The 17,464-nt window shown below is 39.6% G+C and overlaps 1 protein-coding gene across 12 annotated transcripts in view; it reads left to right on the top strand.

Annotated features, from left to right (window-relative positions):
• The window catches only part of CDC14A (cell division cycle 14A), a 186,621-nt gene that overhangs the window by 17,449 nt on the left and 151,708 nt on the right, over positions 1–17,464 (top strand). For 5 of the 12 annotated variants that reach the window (XM_089300290.1, XM_089300287.1, XM_070077981.2 and 2 more), the window contains exon 3: positions 7,030–7,105. In XM_089300290.1, the coding sequence (XP_089156416.1) occupies positions 7,030–7,105 (76 nt within the window). Of the gene's footprint in view, positions 1–7,029; positions 7,106–9,406; positions 9,635–13,162; positions 13,337–17,464 lie in introns of those variants that run through there. The other 7 variants (XM_089300288.1, XM_089300285.1, XM_089300284.1 and 4 more) reach the window with 4 other exon arrangements.

Here is a 17,464-nt window from a genome sequence, read left to right as displayed (position 1 = left end):
TCCCTGATGGCAGTGATGTTGAGCATTTTATTGTATATTTGTTGGCCATTTGTATTTCCTCTTTTGAGAATTGTGTATTGGAGTCCTTTGCCCATTTCTCAACTAGATTGGCTGTTTTTTTTTGTTGAGATTTTCAAGTTGCTAATATATTTGGGATACTAATCCTTTGTCAGATAGGTGGTTGGCAAATATTTTTCCCATTCAGCTGGATGTGATGGCTTTCACTCTGTTGATCAGTTGCTTTGCTGTGTGAAAGCTTCTGAGTTTGATATAGTCCCATTTGTTTAGTTTTGCTTTCCTTGTCTCTACTTTGAGGGTGTTGTCCAAGAAGTCATCCCCTATGCCAATATCTTGGTGTGTTTCTCCTACATTTTCTTCCAGCAACTTTGTAGTCTCAGGTCTTAAGCTTAGGTTTTTGATCCATTTCAAATTGATTTTTATATATAGTAAGAGGTATGAGTCTAATTTCATTCTTCTACATATAGACATACATCTTTGCCAGCACCATTTATTGAAGAGATTATCCTTACTCCACTGTATGGTCTGAGCACTTTTGTCAAAACTCAGTTGGCTGTATGTATGTGGATTAATTTCTCGGCTCTTTTCTGTGCCATTTATCTATGTATTGGCTTTTATGCCAGTACCAAACCATTTTAATTACTATAGCATTTGCAGTATGCTTTGAAACAGGTATTGTGATGCCTGCAACTTGGTTTATGTTGCTCAGGTTTGCTCTTTGGCTATTCAGGTGTTTTGTGATTCCATATGAATTTTAGGATTTTTTTCTAACTCTGTAAAGAATATCATTATATATTTTTGTATTGTCTTTGATTAATATTCTAACATGTAATACCTTGTTCAGAAGAGGTAGTTATAAATTTTGTTGAATGACTGACTAATTCTTGGAGTATAGCTTATCTTTTTGCTAAGAAGTTGAAGATTTTCACAGAAAACTGTGAACATGTAGGATAAGGCATAACAGAGCTTCAAACAATGATTTCTCTGAGAATGGGCTCACTTCGATTTTATTAGCTTACTGGAAAAACCAAAGACCAAGTAATGGCACAATATAAACTTAATAAATCTTGTAAGGAGAGCTAGACACGCTGGGTATGACAGAAAGGCTTCTTGGCCCAGTATCTATGTGCCTTAGCATCCATGGAACCAGTGCTTGTGGGTGCCAGGTGACTCAGTTTGGGCTCCCATTTCTTTTTTCTCCCCTTAAGGAAATGAATCACTTTGCAGGACTCATATGCTCCAATTCTTTTAATTTCTTCCTGTCAAAATGGGAGGAAATTTGATTTTTAGCTATTTACACCCATTGAGTAGAAGATAGAATGATTTTCACTTAATAATTCATGAGTTTCTGTCTATTATTGACCCATATTCTGCCAACCTTGCTATAGGAGGAGATTTTACAAATTGGTAGACAGATTGATTTGTTCATTCATTTATTCATGTGTAGATGAAGCTGAGGGTCTTCTGAAATAATAAAATGATAAATCCATGATTTTTCCTGCCCGATGAGACCAGAATAACTCCGGCTCTCTTTCAAGACAAAGGAAGTGTTGCTGGGCTGTGGTTCTGCAGGCTTCTTCCTGGGAATTTTCAGAATGGAGAAGACACTGTCCAGTGTTTGTCACCTCAAGTTCAGGAGCCCACTCAGCCTCTGATTTCTTTACAGAATTTCTAAAGGACTTACCTCGGCCATTCCATCTCACTGTCCCCAAGCTCTTGAACTTCTTTTTCTCCTCTTCTACCCTGAGTCGAACTCCTTTCATTCTTCTGCCTTTGTTCCAAGTTGCTGAAATATGTTTTTTCTACTCTAGTATGTTCGACTTATTTCAAATGTTTTTTATTTTCATAAAATATCAAATACCTGTCTAGTGGTCTGTATTGTAAATGTGTCTATTTTCCCCACATCAGGGAAGAAGATTCATGGGAATAAGTATCTTAGTGGATGGTGTTTCTCTATTCAGGCCATTTTATTTATATTAAAGTTAGCAATGACCCAGTATCATGTGAACAATTATGGCCATTTTCTCCATGATTTTGACATTTTCAGAAATTTATGTGACTGGTTAGAAAACTATATATGCACATACAAACTATTATTATAAATACACAGATATTCTTGTAAACAGAAGCATTGTAAGGAAGTGGTATATCAAATGACCTTAAGATGGCTTCTTGGCTTTATCTTTGTCACACTTCTGCCTTTTGAAGACTAGTTCTAGGTTGCTCTTGGCTATGCAAAGTGTTTGAATTTCTTAGTGTGTAACTTGAAGCCTGTCCCTCTCTCTGTGGTATATGAAGGCAGATCTATAGAGCTTCATGATGTTGTGGGGTGGGAAGTCCTTTGGGTTGAGATGGCTTGGTTTTTATTTTTCCTTATCCTTAACTTTGGACTGTGGCCAAGAAAGAGGTGTAACCTCTTCACTGTGTTGTTTGTGGGTAGCAATCTGCTCTTACAGCGGCCTTCCACTTTGGAGATGATAAGGAAACTGGGGACTAGAGCCTCTTCTAATTTTCTGTTCTTCAGTTCAAGGTCCCAAACTGACTTTTTGGAAATATGACTCCTTTGAACAAACAGAGATAAAAAATTACTAGGCCTTAATCTTACTGTTGGGAAATATGTAGGTTCTTGAAGAATATTGTCTTTTTTTTATGGTAATCTTTTTTTTTTAAACTTTTATTTAATGAATATAGATTTCCAAAGTACAGCTTATGGATTACATTGGCTTCTACCCCCCCCCCCCATGACTTCCCTCCCACCCACAACCCTCCCCTTTCCCGCTCTCTCTCCCCTTCCATTCATATCAAGATTCATCTTCAATTTTCTATATATACAGAAGATCAGTTTAGTATACATTAAGTAAAGATTTCAACAGTTTGCACCCACATAGAAACAAAGTGAAAAATACTGTTTGAGTAATTGTTATAGCATTAAATCTCAATGTACAGCACACTAAGGACAGAGATCCTACATGAGGAGTAAGTGCACAGTGACTCCTGTTGTTGACTTAACAAATTGACACTCCTGTTTATGGCATCAGTAATCTCCCTAGGCTCTTGTCATGAGTTGCCAAGGCTATGGAAGCCTTTTGAGTTCACCGACTCTTATCTTATTTAGACAAGGTCATAGTCAAAGTGGAAGTTCTCTCCTCCCTTCAGAGAAAGGTACCTCCTTCTTTGAAGACCTGTGAAGAATATTGTCTTTAAACATTTTATCTATGCCTCATTCATGATACTTGGCAATTTCTCTGGTTTTTAAATTTTTTTTTTCATTTAAAATGTATTTATTTAAAAATCTATTTGGCAGGCAGAGAGAGAGAGAGAGAGAGAGAGAGCTAGCTATTGATCTATCTAATTTATCTCTCTCTCTCTCTCTCTCTCTCGATTTCTATCTGCTGGTTTACTCCCCAGATGTCTGCAATAGCTGAGGGTGGTGAGGCTGAAGCTGGGAACTCAGAACTCAGTCTGGATCTCACACATGGGTGACAGGAACACAATCACCTTCTGCTTTCCAGGGTGTGCAGAAGCAGGAAGCTAGATAAGAAATAAAGCCAGGTCTTGAACCCAGGCACTTTGATATGAGACGCAGGCATATCAAATGGTGTATTAGCTGCTGTGCCAAACACTTGCCCCCAAGTGCTGGAAAAAGCTGGAGCTGCCCTGGGCTTAAGCCAGGACCCTGGAGCTCAATCTGGGTCTCCCACGTGAGTGGCAGGGGACCAAGCACTTCAGGCATCACCTGCTGCCTCCTATGGTGCTCATAAACAGGAAGCTGGAAGTGGAAGTGGAGCTGGGATCTGAACCCAGCTATTCTGATATGGGGATACAGACAATCCAGCAGCATCTTAGCTGCTGTGCCAAACACCTGCCTCTCTAGTGTTTTATAGTTATTTTTGTTTCTATTTGATATTTACATCTTTATCAATATTATCCACCAGGGTAGAGCATTTTTTAGTTCTGTAGCCACATGTGGCTTTGCACATATACATTTCAAGTGATAGGGAAACTGAATTTTAAACTTATTTAACTAATTAATTTAATTCAAGTCATCATTACTATTGGCTACCATGCTGGAGACTGCAGATCAATTTAAGGACAAGGTCTATACGGTCTGTTTTTGATTTCTTGTGTTACTGGAATATGCCAGTTTACTTTCCTGATGTTTAATGAAGTAGGTCCATTTGTTCACCATATTGCTTCCAAAAGTACATGTGACTAACCCGATCTTATTGTTAGAAATTGCATAGCTTTGAGTTTGAGATTGAAGTTGGCTTATAGTAGTTTTAATGAAACTGGAATTGAATGACATGAATTCTTTGTTTCTTTCTGAAATTTATTCAAAGTAGGTTTAAAAGCTGAAAGAACCATAATTAAAAGTTGCAAACTTAAAATTCTGTGTTAATATTCATGTTCAAGTAGGGAAAAAAGGAGGCAAGTTAGTCAAAAGTATTGCTTCTGATGATATAAGGGCAAGGAAATATCTGTTATAGAGATAGGATTGCTTTAATCAATGTTGTTAAGGGCATTTTTTTAAAGATTTACTTATTTGAAAGTCAGAGTTACATAGAGAGAGAGAGAATGAGAGAAAGAGAGAGAGAGAAAGGTGTTCCATCCTTCTATTCACTGGTTCACTCTTCAATTGGCCTCAACGACTGGAACTGCGCCAATCCAAAGCCGGGAGCCAGGGGCTTATTCTGGGTCTCCCACATGGGTGCAGTGGCCCAAGGACTTGAGCCTTCCTCTACTGCTTTCCCAGGCCATAGCAGAGAGCTGGATCGGAAGTGGAGCAACTGGGACTTCAACCAGTGCCCATATGGGATGCTGGCACTGCAAGGCGATGGCTTTACCTGCTTGGCCACAGCGCCAGCCCCAAGGGCATATTTTTGTAGTCTTTATTTTGGTTCTTTTGAATGGGTTCTTGTTGAATAGTTTTAGATTGGTCAGTCACTAAGTCATTGGTATAGTGCATTTTGATTCACGAGTATTTTGTTTGTATTTACAGCATAGCACTATACTGAGAACTTCATAAATAAATCATGAACTTTTATATCAAATCTCAAAGGTTTCTTTTTTTTTTTTTGCAACTCTGTTTTTCTCATGAAACTTGTATACAGGAACAGCTCATTTTAATGCTACCTATATTATAAATTCTACAATATTATTGATTTGTCTTTCATGGATAGGATATACAAGTTCAGTATTCTTTAATTGTTTGAGGCATATGGCTATTAGCACAGTTGATGTAGTGTAGTGACACATTCATTATAACAATTGGGAGGTAGAAAAAATTAAATGATTCCTTAAAATGAGGGTCATTTGTGGACAGATTTTTTTGGGAAATGGTTGGTTTTTAGTGAATTTGTGGTCTTGGTTAAATTGAATTTAAAGCATTAATGAGCCCACTATTAAGACTCATTCCTTGGAGTTTCTTCTAATTAGATAAGGCATACCTCAGTCCCTGACAGAGAGACTTGCATTGTACCTGAATAGGTAGTATATATATATGGTAGTATGTGTCCCTGGCCACAAGAGTGACACAAATGGTGAGTGTTGAGAACTTTGAGAAAAAAGGTGGTTAATGTTCCCAAAGAGTAACTGGACAGACTTCATGAGAAGGTAGGATTTAAACCAGGGTTTGACGAAGCTTCAGTGTAGCATGAAGAGAAAAGGAGGGCACTCTAGGCAAGAAGATCATGTGAGCAAGGACTTGGATTAAGAATATGTGTGGAGTATTTGGGAGTAAGAAATGGACAAGTTTGTTGGGATAAAGACTCCAAATGGACCCTGATGTGAGAGAAAATCAGTCTGGGATGTAGGGGCATGTTGTGTAAGGTTGTGGTTCCCGGGCCAAGAAATTATTCTGAAGGCAGGAGGGAAAGACTGAACATTTTTGAGTGGTTGGAGGATATGTGAGACGTGAAACCTTATGAAGATCGTTCTTAGTAGTAGAACACAGAATGGTTGGGAAGGGGAGAGAGAATTTAAACAGTGCAGATGTGAGACAAACAGGATTCGGATTTCTATTGTCACGGTGGGCACAGAAAGGAAAAGGATGAATTATATGACATATAAGAATTAATCTAAGATTTATTTGCTACTGTATCATGATTGTGAAGGTGATCATGCTGGAGGAACTGGGAGACACAAAATGTTTTTCAGCTTGAAGGCTGCTTTGAAGGAAAGGTGGATTGAGTTTTAGATATTCTGAGTTTCAAGTGATAGAAGGATCTGTAGATGTTGGGTCCAGCAGATAGTTGAAGATGGAAAAGGCTGATGCTGTGTCTCAAGTGGAGACAATGCTTTTCTGTAGTGTTATCAATCAGTTACATTCATGGCAGTTGTATAGATTTCAGACTATATCCTGGAGATGTAAGGGATTAGGGAGTGGGAGAGGAGCCAGTGTATTTTAGGATTCAGAAATTCAAGGAGAATGAAAACTGAGAGAAGACCACTGGGTTTAAGATACCTGAGAATTGAGAGCAACATTTGAGTGGAACAATTGGAATTGGAAACTAGATTACACAGCATTATGACTTACATAACTGATAAAGAAATAAAAGCAGGACATATGGGCCACGTACATCTCAGTTCTTTCCTTGCCTGCTTTTTAGTACTTTGACTTAAATATCCTGGTAGTGAGATAAAAGGAGTTGGAACTCAATACTGTCCAACAGTCTCCTTTTATGAAACTGGTTAGGATAACTGGAGGGCATTAGTAAAGCCAGTAGTTATTTGGACTACTATGAATTAGATCTGTTACACAGTGACCTTTGTCCTGAATACAATTTGAATTTGATGATAAATTTAATGAAATTAAAAAGGAACATTGATGTTACTACTACATTTAAAAATTTATTTTTTTTATTTTTAAGGAATTTATTAATACATTAGATTTTCAGGGTCAAAGCAAATGCATGATAATTACTATAGTACAATTCTCATGTTAATATTATATTAATACACAGAGAACAGATTCAAAGTATTACATTTTTTTGTTTGTGTTTTATATCTCAGTTTCTATGCAGATTTTGGACCTCTGAACTTGGCAATGGTATACAGATACTGCTGTAAACTAAACAAGAAACTAAAAGTGAGTATTGCCATGATGTTTATATTTTGATATTAAAATATTTGAACCATGAAATGTGTTCATTGGGGTTGCTGCACACACACCATTGTCAGGTAGTCTTCTTTATCTTTGGAAATTAATGTGAGTTAGTTCACTGGAAGTTGAAATTGATCCTCCTGAATATTCCACAAAGGAGATGTTAACCTCTTTCATTTTTCAGGATGAATTGCAATATGAGCTGAATGAAGTCATTGGAATCTAAGAAAGAAAGAACAGCACAAATCCCTTTAGGTTATTGTTTATGAGTCTCTATCAAATTCCCTCCTAGGATAATTTTTCTGAAACCTTCCAATCTGTTTGTGGACACTGTTACAGGTGATGAAAGGACTCATCATGACTGAAACTCTGGAATATAACAATGGTCTGTCTGGGAGTGAAATGTTTGTGTGTTTTTTATTTTATTTTTGTCATCTCTGTAGAGTTAATCGCCAAAAGAGACTGATGAACGGGAGTGATAGAGCACTGACTTTACCTGATGCCACAAAATTCAAGTCAGATACTTAGTATTCACCTACATTTTTGATTGTACTTGAAGGAATTGGTTTCCCTTTCTGTACTTATATGTGGATCTTGACATGTGACTTTTTTTCTCTTAAACTTTAAGCATATGAGGAAAAGTGACATCTATATTCCTCATTTTGGTGAACTTATTTCATCCCTTAGAAAGCAATATTTACCTATCCTTTTCTTCTAAGATCTGAGGCATTTCATTTTGGTAGGCAAAATACAACACAGCATGCTCTTTTTTTTTTTTTTTTTTTTTTTGACAAGGTAGGGTTAGACAGTGAGAGAGAGAGAGACAGAGAGAAAGGTCTTCCTTCCGTTGGTTCACCCCCCAAATGGCTGCTACGGCCAGCGTGCTGTGCTGATCCGAAGCCAGGAGCCAGGTGCTTCCTCCTGGTCTCCTATGCAGGTGAAGGGCCATCCTCCACTGCACTCCCGGGCCACAGCAGAGAGCTGGACTGGAAGAGGAGCAACTAGGACAGAATCCGGCGCCCCAACTGGGACTAGAACCCCGGGGTGTTGGTGCTGCAGGTGGAGGATTAGCCTACTGAGCTGCAGCGCCGGCCAACACAGCATGCTCTTTAGGACAACCACTAAGTTATAATGGTCAGATATTTTATTTTATTCTTTCTATAGGGTAAAATGTTATTGGTTCTACATAATACATAATTTATACATGTTAACTGCTCAGTGATTTTCTTATTCCCACTCTTATTTTTTATTGAGATCTATTACGAAACTTTCTTTTAACATCATGAACATTTAATGAAGTCCAGACAATCCATTCGGTTCATCTCAACCATCAGGTAATCTGTTGGATCTCTGGAATGACATTTTTAGCTTTGGTACAATTAATGGACACCCTGTTACTTGTTGAAGGATTGACTTTTCAAAACCTACATGTTAATCCAGCATGCATTATCTCAGTAAAGCGTGCTGACTAGAATCTCTGTTAGGGCAATTGCCTCAGCCTTATGGAAACTCATTTCTTGGATGATAAAATAGGTACTACAGGATGAACATCCCTTCTCTGAAATGCTAGGGGCTGAAAATGTTTCCAATTTCAAATTGGGAATATTTGTCTATATTTAGAGAGAGATCTTGGAAATGGGGCTTGAGTCTTGACATTAGTTCATTTATTTTCATATATACCTTATACACAGAGCCTGGAGGTAATTTTGTATAGTATTTTTAGTGTGCCTGTGTTTTGACTGTGAAGTGTCACATGAAGTCAAGTGTGGAATTTTCCATTTGTGGCATCATGTCCAGTGATCACAAAAGTTTGAATTTCGAAGCATTTTTGATTTTGGTTTAGGGATGCTCAACCTGTATAGAATTCTCACAGGGTGATACTTAGGATTATTTTAGAAATGTATATAAATGAGCTTTGTAAAAGTTAAGATGCTAACAAAATAAAGTTACTGTTGTCACATTTGTGAGTTCTGTTAGGAAATACAATAAAGACTTCCACGAAATTTATGAATACCCTCTTTGCAGCCTTAAAGCTCTCATTTCTAAATGGAAAAGCTATCTACTATAATTTTTGGAATCTACATGACCTTTTAGTCAAAGCTGAGAAGGAGGCATGGGAGAGAGATGTGACTTGCTTAAGGCTGCCAGGTGAAGTCAGAACTGGCTTTTATGGCCCTTGACTGCATCATTCCTGATCTCCTCCCATCTTTGGTGGTCATCCCAGCCTCTGGTTTCAGGCCCACTCTCTCCTTGGTCATGACTGCTTCACCTTGTGTTGTCCCACAGTGGCTTCCAGGCTCCTCTGCCTCTTCCATTGCAGTGACCGTTACTGTCACTCTGGCTGTGCGGGTCCCATGATGCAGACTCCAGACTCTTACTAGGAGCATTGCCCTTCCTGTGACACGTCATGCTGCACATCCTGTAGGGGATCTCTAGACTAGCCGTCTGTTTGCTCAGTCCATGGGTGACCTGCTGATGTCTCTTGCCTGCAGCCCATGATGGTTACTCATTCTGGTAAGGCCCTGGCACCTTGCCTCCATGCCTTTTTCCTTGCTTGCTTGCAGCACCACCCTTGCTGTATTCCCAGTATTTGACTAGGGAGCACTTTACCTCTGCTCTGCCCAGCCTTGCACTTTACCCTGCTCTACACGGACTACTATTCCTTGCATTTGCTTGTCCCACCCAATATGAATAGAATGCACTTTCTCTCTGGCTTGATAATTCCTTATTCCCTAAGACTGTGCTCTGACTCCACAAAGAAACATCTCCTTGTCCTTTTGGGCTGGCTTGAAGGTGCCTCTCTTGTTTCTCCATAATTCTCTCTGCCCATCTCTATTGTTGATGAATGATACTTACCTGCTTGCACTTGTCTTTAGTGCTGGACTATGGGAGCTTCTGCAGGATGGGGAGACTTGCCAGATTATCTTGGTGGGTTCTCAGTGGCCAGCACAGAATCACCAAATGAACAGAAACTTCTGTTGACCAAGTCACGATCCCCTTGACTTGCAGTCGCCTTTTATCCCCTCCCTTCTACAGGTGTCAGAAGAATGACTCGACCTCAGTATGGTCCCATCTTGGCTATGCGCTGATTTCTTAACCCTCTACTGTCTCGCTTTTGCACTCCCTGCTCCACTGAAACTGCACTAGTGACATCCTAAACACAGAATCTGATGGCCTTTGCTTAGTCCTCGAGTTCCTTAGCTTCTCTGAATAATTTGGCATTATTGCAACCACTAAATTCACCTTAGAATTTTTCTCCTGTGTGATTGCCTAATTCTTTTAGACACGTTTTATTTTCTAGTTTGGAAGTTGTTATTACTTCCAATAAGGCTTTTATTATTTTCTTCCTTTATTCCAGGGCTTATGAAGATAGGTGGTATTTTGCTGTGTATCCTACTCCAAATCCAAATTTCCTATTTTTTATATATCAAAGGCATTTTTTCTTTCTTTTGTTTTAACTTTTATTTAGTAAATATAAATTTCCAAAGTATAGCTTATGGATTACAATGACTCCTCCCCCCATAACTTCCCTCCTACCTGTAACCCTCCCAACTCCTGCTCCCTCTCCCATTCTATTCACATCAAGATTCTTTTTCAATTCTCTTTATATACAGAAGATCAATTTAGTATACATTAAGTAAAGATTTCAACAGTTTGCAACCACACAGAACATAAAGTGTAAAATGCTGTTTGAGTACTAGTTATAGCATTAATTCACATTGAACAACACATTAAGGACAGAGATCCTACATGAGGAGTAAGTGCACAGTGACTCCTGTTGTTGACTTAACAAATTGACACACTTGTTTATGGTTTCAGTAATCTCCTTAGGCTCTTGTCATGAGTTACCAAGGCTATGGAAGCCTTTTGAGTTCACCGACTCTTATCTTATTTAGACGAGGTCATAGTCAAAGTGGAAGTTCTCTCCTCCCTCCAGAGAAAGGTACCTCCTTCTTTGATGGCCCGTTCTTTCCACTGGGATCTCACTTGCAGAGATCTTTGATTTAGGTTTTTTTTTTTCTCCCCCCCAGAGTGTCTTGGCTTTCCATGCCTAAAATACTCTCATGGGCTCTTCAGCCAGATCTGAATGCCTTAAGGGTTGATTCTGAGGCCAGAGTACTGTTTAGGACATCTGCCATTCAAAAGCATTTTTTCAAGTAGCTGCTTTGAGGTGGTGACTTACTGCTATTTTTTGTGTCTATATGCATTCTGTTACCAATAGCTTTAGTTTTAATTATATTATTAGAATGGAAAATTACCCATCAGACATTTGCTTAGATGAAAAATCCAAAAATGAAACCCACCATCACCAATAAATCCGTGATACTTGTTTTCAGGTAGTACTAGGTTGCTATTTGCTATTTCTGGCCGATAGTTACTGTGATGGGGAACCAGTCAAGAAAGAGACTTATTGAAGTGAGAACAATTTGTAAAACTGTATATTTTAAAATGTAAAATGTAATCAGTGATTGATAATCTAAAGAAGAAATTATTAATCTGATATTTCACGTGATCCTAAGCCCTTGAAAAAAATGTGTACAATTTTGTGTGTGGTTACATTTTCCTTCGTGAAGGATCCATAGCTTTTCATCAGATTCTCAAAAGCATCCTTGACAAAGCTGACGCTTAGAAATTGGGCTACTATAAGGGCTTCCAAGAGAGAAGGTTGTACTCATAAGACACAAAGTAGTGGTAGTTTCAGAAGCAGAATATTTCCTTTCCAATCCTAATTAGCTTTAAAATCTTTCAATTACTAATTTAATGACCTGAAAGTTTTATAAAGGTAATACGATTGAACTGACTTTCCCTAAAATGGTCAATCGTTTTGATTATTGATTTCACTTTTCCTTGGAGAAATGCAAAACCCCGGTTTTTTTGGGGGGATATCCCTGAATAATGGGACACTTTTGAAGACAGTGATTTTTTTTAAGTACTTGCTGTTGTGAATCAGTGGGACAATGACTATTCTTGAGGACTGCTTTAAAAGGAATATACACAGAAATGGAATCTTAAATTTACAAAACGGCCCAAATAGCCTTTTCAGGATAAAAGAGGCAGAGGGGTAAGCATCATGAAGTGAAGGCTTGTACTGAAGCCCTGGAAGCACCTGGCAGATGGTAGGGCTCCTGGAATGTCTTGCTGCTGGACGAATCAGTGCAGTAATCCTATCCTGGACACCAGGCGCCTGCCACTGTGGCAGGTGGTTGTGCACAAGAACTCTTTTGATAAAATGATTAGACCACCTTCTTATCACAACTACAAACCATGTTGAGATTTCCTCATGCACTTCTGTGTCAGGCTCATGGCTTTGAGGGAAGAAAAGCAAGCTGTGTTTTAGGGATAGTTCAGGTCGTTTTACGGGGTACTGAGAGCTGTAACACAGAGTTAACTCACGTGGGAGTGAACACTGACAGGCTTTGGCGAGACATGGACCCGTTTGTTCTTTCAGGAGTCCTCAGGCCACGAGAAGAGCCACTTTTGTGGAGAATCCCCACTTATCATCAGCATGATCAAACAATCTTTATGAGCAACATTTCTCAGAAATTTTGACTTCTGCTTTAATCAAACACATCATTTCATTCATGAAATAACAATGGCTTTGAAACAAAATGGATCATTTGGAGACGCTTTTTCTTGATAAGGAAACAATTCCACCTCTTTTTTTAAAAAAAGATTTATTTATTTATTTGAAAGTCAGAGTTACACAGAGATTGAAGGAGAGGCAGAGAGAGAGGTCTTCCATCCGCTCATTCACTCCCCAACTGGCTGCAACAGCTGGAGCTGAGCCAATCCAGGAGCCAGGAGCTTCTTCCAGGTCTCCCATGTGGGTGCAGGGGCCCAAGGACCTGGGCCATCTTCCACTGCATTCCCAGGCCACAGCAGAGAGCTGGATCGGAATGGAGCAGCCAGGATTCGAACCTGTGTCTATGTGGGATGCTGGCACTGCAGGCAGCAGCTTTACCTGCTATGCCACAGCGCTGGAAATTCTACCTCTTTTGTCAACTCTCACTAAAAACATTAACCATATTTTGTTTTGTGCAGCCAAAGAAAATTTTCAAGAATATCCCTTTCCTGAGAAAGTTGGAGGTAAACATGTAGAGGTCATGGCTGTTCACGGAAAGACCTGTTCATTGTGTCGCTTTTGCAATGAGATGACCACTGATTGCTATGGAGATTGCTGATTGCTGCAGCTGGTTCTGGCAGGCCTAGTCACCTGTAAGAGAATGATCCCTCGGTCACCATGGTCCCTGTGCTGTGATCTGCTTCATCTGCCCACCGTCACTGGCAGAGTTTGCTCATTTAGGGGAGTGCATGGGCTCTATTCCTTATTAAAGAGCTTATTATCCAGGGTGCCTTGAGCTCAATCAGATAGATTCATCCAGCTGAGTTAAACAGTGTTCTAACCAAAAGACTTGATGTTTTTATTTGAAGCACGACAACAACTTTATTGAAAGACTGCTTACAATTTTTGTGCCTGACCACTAAACTTCTGTTTTTTTCTTTTTTCTTTTTTTTTGGCTGTGAGCTTAATTGTATCATCTTTTGTTGTGGAATGATTTTTTTGTGTTCTGACTTAAGCTGAACAAGTGCATGATTTGTATGTGTTACCATAATCCAAGGATAGCCTGGGTTATAATTATTTATGTAGCATGTCATCATTTTGTTCTCTCTCTGAGTTGCCAGGGCTTGTTTTTCAGGACTGATCCCACTAGAATGCAACTTTTCACATAGCTTTTCCAAGACAGAAAATGTCTGTCCGGGGTCAATACCCTCATCTTAGTTTGTATTGCTCTATTTTAGCAGTACATTGTACTTTGGTTTACAAGTGCCATTAAACATCCTATGATATGTAACACACTTACCAAGAATTACATAAGGATGGTAAAACTTTGACTCTCAGGTAAGCAGTGCAGGTCTGGGAATTTCTATGGGTTTGATTATATTAATTCAGAGATACTCAGTATTAACTCATTTTTATCTCCTATTTTTGATGTGAAATGATTATTGTGATTGTATTTAAGATCATTTCATTAGTCCTTGTGTACTAAGTATATCCCTACGTAGTGATTCCCTTTGGCTTGTAATACATCTGGGCTAAGATTTTGCATTAAATAGTAATTCAATTGTGAGTGCATGTGAAGATGGAGACTGGGGTTCTCTCCGTTGCCACAATGCTCAGTAAAGTGTTTGACACCTAACAGCTGCTCAGTTCATGCAGGTAGACCCTCTAGACCTTTCTGCAGCCATATTATCCTGGCACCCAGATTCAGCAAACTGGTTGTTAATGGTTGCATTTAGTTGACAGACGTGCTTTGTTGGGCATGAACATGATTAAAATTTTGAATTCCGAGTCAACATCTACAGTTTATTTATTTATTTAATTTTTTAAAAAGATTTATTTTATTTATTTGAAAGGCAGAGCTACAAAGAGAGAGAGGGAGAGGTAGACAGAGAGATCTTTAATCCACTGTTCATTCTCCAAATGGCCACAGTGGTTAGGGCTGGTCCAGGCTGAAGCCCGGAGCTAGGAATTTCATCTGGGTCAGGGGACCAAAGATTTGGGCCATCTTCTGCTGCTTTCTCAGGTTCATTAGCATGGCTCTGCATTGGAAGTGGAGCAGCCAGGACTCTAACCAGTGTCCGTATAGGATGTTGGAGTTGCAGGCGATGGCTTAATCGTTATGCTACAACACCGGCCCCTGAAATCTACACTTTATAAAAATTTCCACAAAATTCTAGATGTTTGCCTTCCTTTACATATTGCAATATTGTACAGTTCTCGGTCCAGATTCCTGCAAGGAGCAACAGGTTGGAGGTAGGTGTGCTTCGATTTGGGAGTGCTCTTCTAGTTTGCCAACTGGCCCACTTCAAATTCGTGGCCTCTGAGAGCATTTAAATTTAGAACTTCTGGAAAAGGGCCATGTAAGGCATCTTAATTATGGGATCATTAAAGGAACTCGTCCCTAAGACGGTACCACCTACAATGCATAAATTTACAAATTGTAATAAAGTTTTCTGTGGGACATGAGAGATTTTAAAAAATATGCTTTTAAAAGGTATACAGCATGATTTGGAGTTTCTTGGAAAGAGAATTTGAAATTCTTTGTTTTATACAGCTCCCTTCCAAAGTTCAACAATGTCTCAGAGCAGTGTATTTCAGGGTACAGTCTCTGGACCGCCAGTGTCAGCACCACTGAGAAGCCTGGTGGTCCTGCCCCACTGAAGCACCAGGGCCCAAGAATCTGTTTTAATCTGCCTTCCCAGTGGCTCTGAACCAGTCTCTTGAGAAGATGAACTATTATGCAATAATATACTTTAGATTTAGTTTGTTTCTGATTTCTGAAAAATTTTAGTCCTATTGACCATTTCAACCTGGGAATTATTGAAATTCTGAACCATAAAGCTAGGTAAGATTTCCATAAATCGTCAAGTTTAGGGAGAGAGCCCTGGGTTTCTCCTGCCTCCCACACTGGCTGTGTAAATGCTCACTGCAGGCCCTCTCTGGCCCCGGCTGTGTCTTTGTGATAAAGCAGAGAGTGCTTGTCAGGTTTCAGACTCTGGTTTGAGAGACTGGTTAAATCAGCTCCCTCTGGCATTGTTCCTGTTGCTTTGGATAATGATGGACTGTAGCAAGTTACCAATAACTGTTAGCTCTTGCTGTTGTTGTAGAAGATTGTTTGCGTCCACTGCCTCTGTTTCTAGATGGAAATCTAAAATATAGAGTGGATAGTGGTTGCAGAATCTGATTTGTTGTGGGTCAAGGGCAGCGTCACTGCAGAGCAGGCTAGTATTCCTTCTGTGACACCTTCTCCTTTATATTTAAGTCTGTATTCTTTTGGTGTGGCCAATTTCTAACTCAACGTTGCTGCTGTACACGGTGTTTTTGTCCTCTGAGCTTCTCAGGTAAAGCAGAAAGAATCCATAACAGAGTGGGAAGCTCACTGAAAGCCAGTGTTTATGGCATAACTTTGCAGATTTCTCCTTGAAGGCGTGGGTTAACATAGCACCCTGCAGAGGAATGGAGCCTGTGACAAGGAGGCAGCTGTCCAGTTTAGAGGCATGATGTTCACTTGGCATTAGGGCAGAATCTCGAAGAAGCATCTCATGGGCTTGTTAATTGAGTCGAGTCCTGCTGTCTCCAAATTATACCTTTATTTTATGTTTGTCTACATATTTATCTTTTTCAGTGTTTTTCATTTCTTTCTGTGGGTTCTTCAATTTTTTAAAAAGATTTATTTTTTTATTTATTTCAAACCAGAGTGACAGAGGAAGAGAGAGATGGAGAGAGAAAAAAAAGAGAGAGTTCTTCCATTTGCTGGTTCATTCCCCAAATGGCTGCAACAGCTGGGGCTGATCCAGGCTGAAGCCAGGAGCCTGGAACTCCAGCAAGATCTCCCACATGGGTGGCAGGAGGCCAAGTACTTGGACCATCTTCTGCTTTCTCAGGCACATTATCAGGGATTTGGGCTGGAAGCAGAGTAGCCAGTACTTGAACTTGTGCTCTGATATGGGATACTGGGGTGGCAGGTGGCAGCTTAGCCTTCAGCACCCAATGATGGCCTCCAAATTATGCCTTTCTTTCCCTGGATGGTGTATTTCTTCCATGAATAATCTTTTTTTTAAGATTTATTTATTTGAAAGTTGGAGCTAGAGAGAGCGATTTAGAGAGATAGAGAGAGAGAGAGAGAGAGAGATCTTCCATCCGCTGGTTCATTCCCCAGATGCCAGATGGCTGCAATGGCCAGGACTAGGCCAGGCCAGAGCCAGGAGCTAGGAGCCAGAGCTTCTTATGTGTCTCCCATGTGGGTGGCAGGGGCCCAAGCACTTGGGTCATCCTCCACTGCTTTTCTCAAGTCATCAGCAGGAAGCTGGGTCGGAAGTGGAGCCGCTGGTCTTCAAACCAGCACCCAATGGGATGCCGACATCAGCTCCCTATGAAAGATTTTGAAGGATGAGTTAACGTTCCTTTACAGGTACTAATGTCACTAATATCTCCACTGGATAGTGTTGTTTCTTTTAGGGTACTTTGATTATGTAAAAGTAGTTTATTTTTTTTTAAAGGAAGGGGCTAGTTAATATTTAAAAGGAAGAAATGGGGATGGTCATTTGGCCTAGTGATCGGGACATCTGTCAAGTGAACCAATGGAGCTCTCTGTCTCTTTCTATCTCTTTGTCTATCAAATAAGAAAATTTTTTTAATAAAAAGGAAAAAAAAATGAAAGAGTTTTGTATATCAGCTCAACCCTGTAAAACATCAGCAAACAATTGACACAGATAATTTTGTTTTGTTTTCTTTGAAAATGGTCACTCTGGTACCAGAACTCTGCTCTTTTGAGCAGCATC

Source organism: Oryctolagus cuniculus, chromosome 7 (assembly GCF_051225735.1).
Source record: "Oryctolagus cuniculus isolate XC-2025 breed Fujian yellow rabbit chromosome 7, ASM5122573v1, whole genome shotgun sequence".
NCBI lineage: Eukaryota > Metazoa > Chordata > Mammalia > Lagomorpha > Leporidae > Oryctolagus > Oryctolagus cuniculus.
This window is presented reverse-complemented; position numbering and strand designations above follow the sequence as displayed.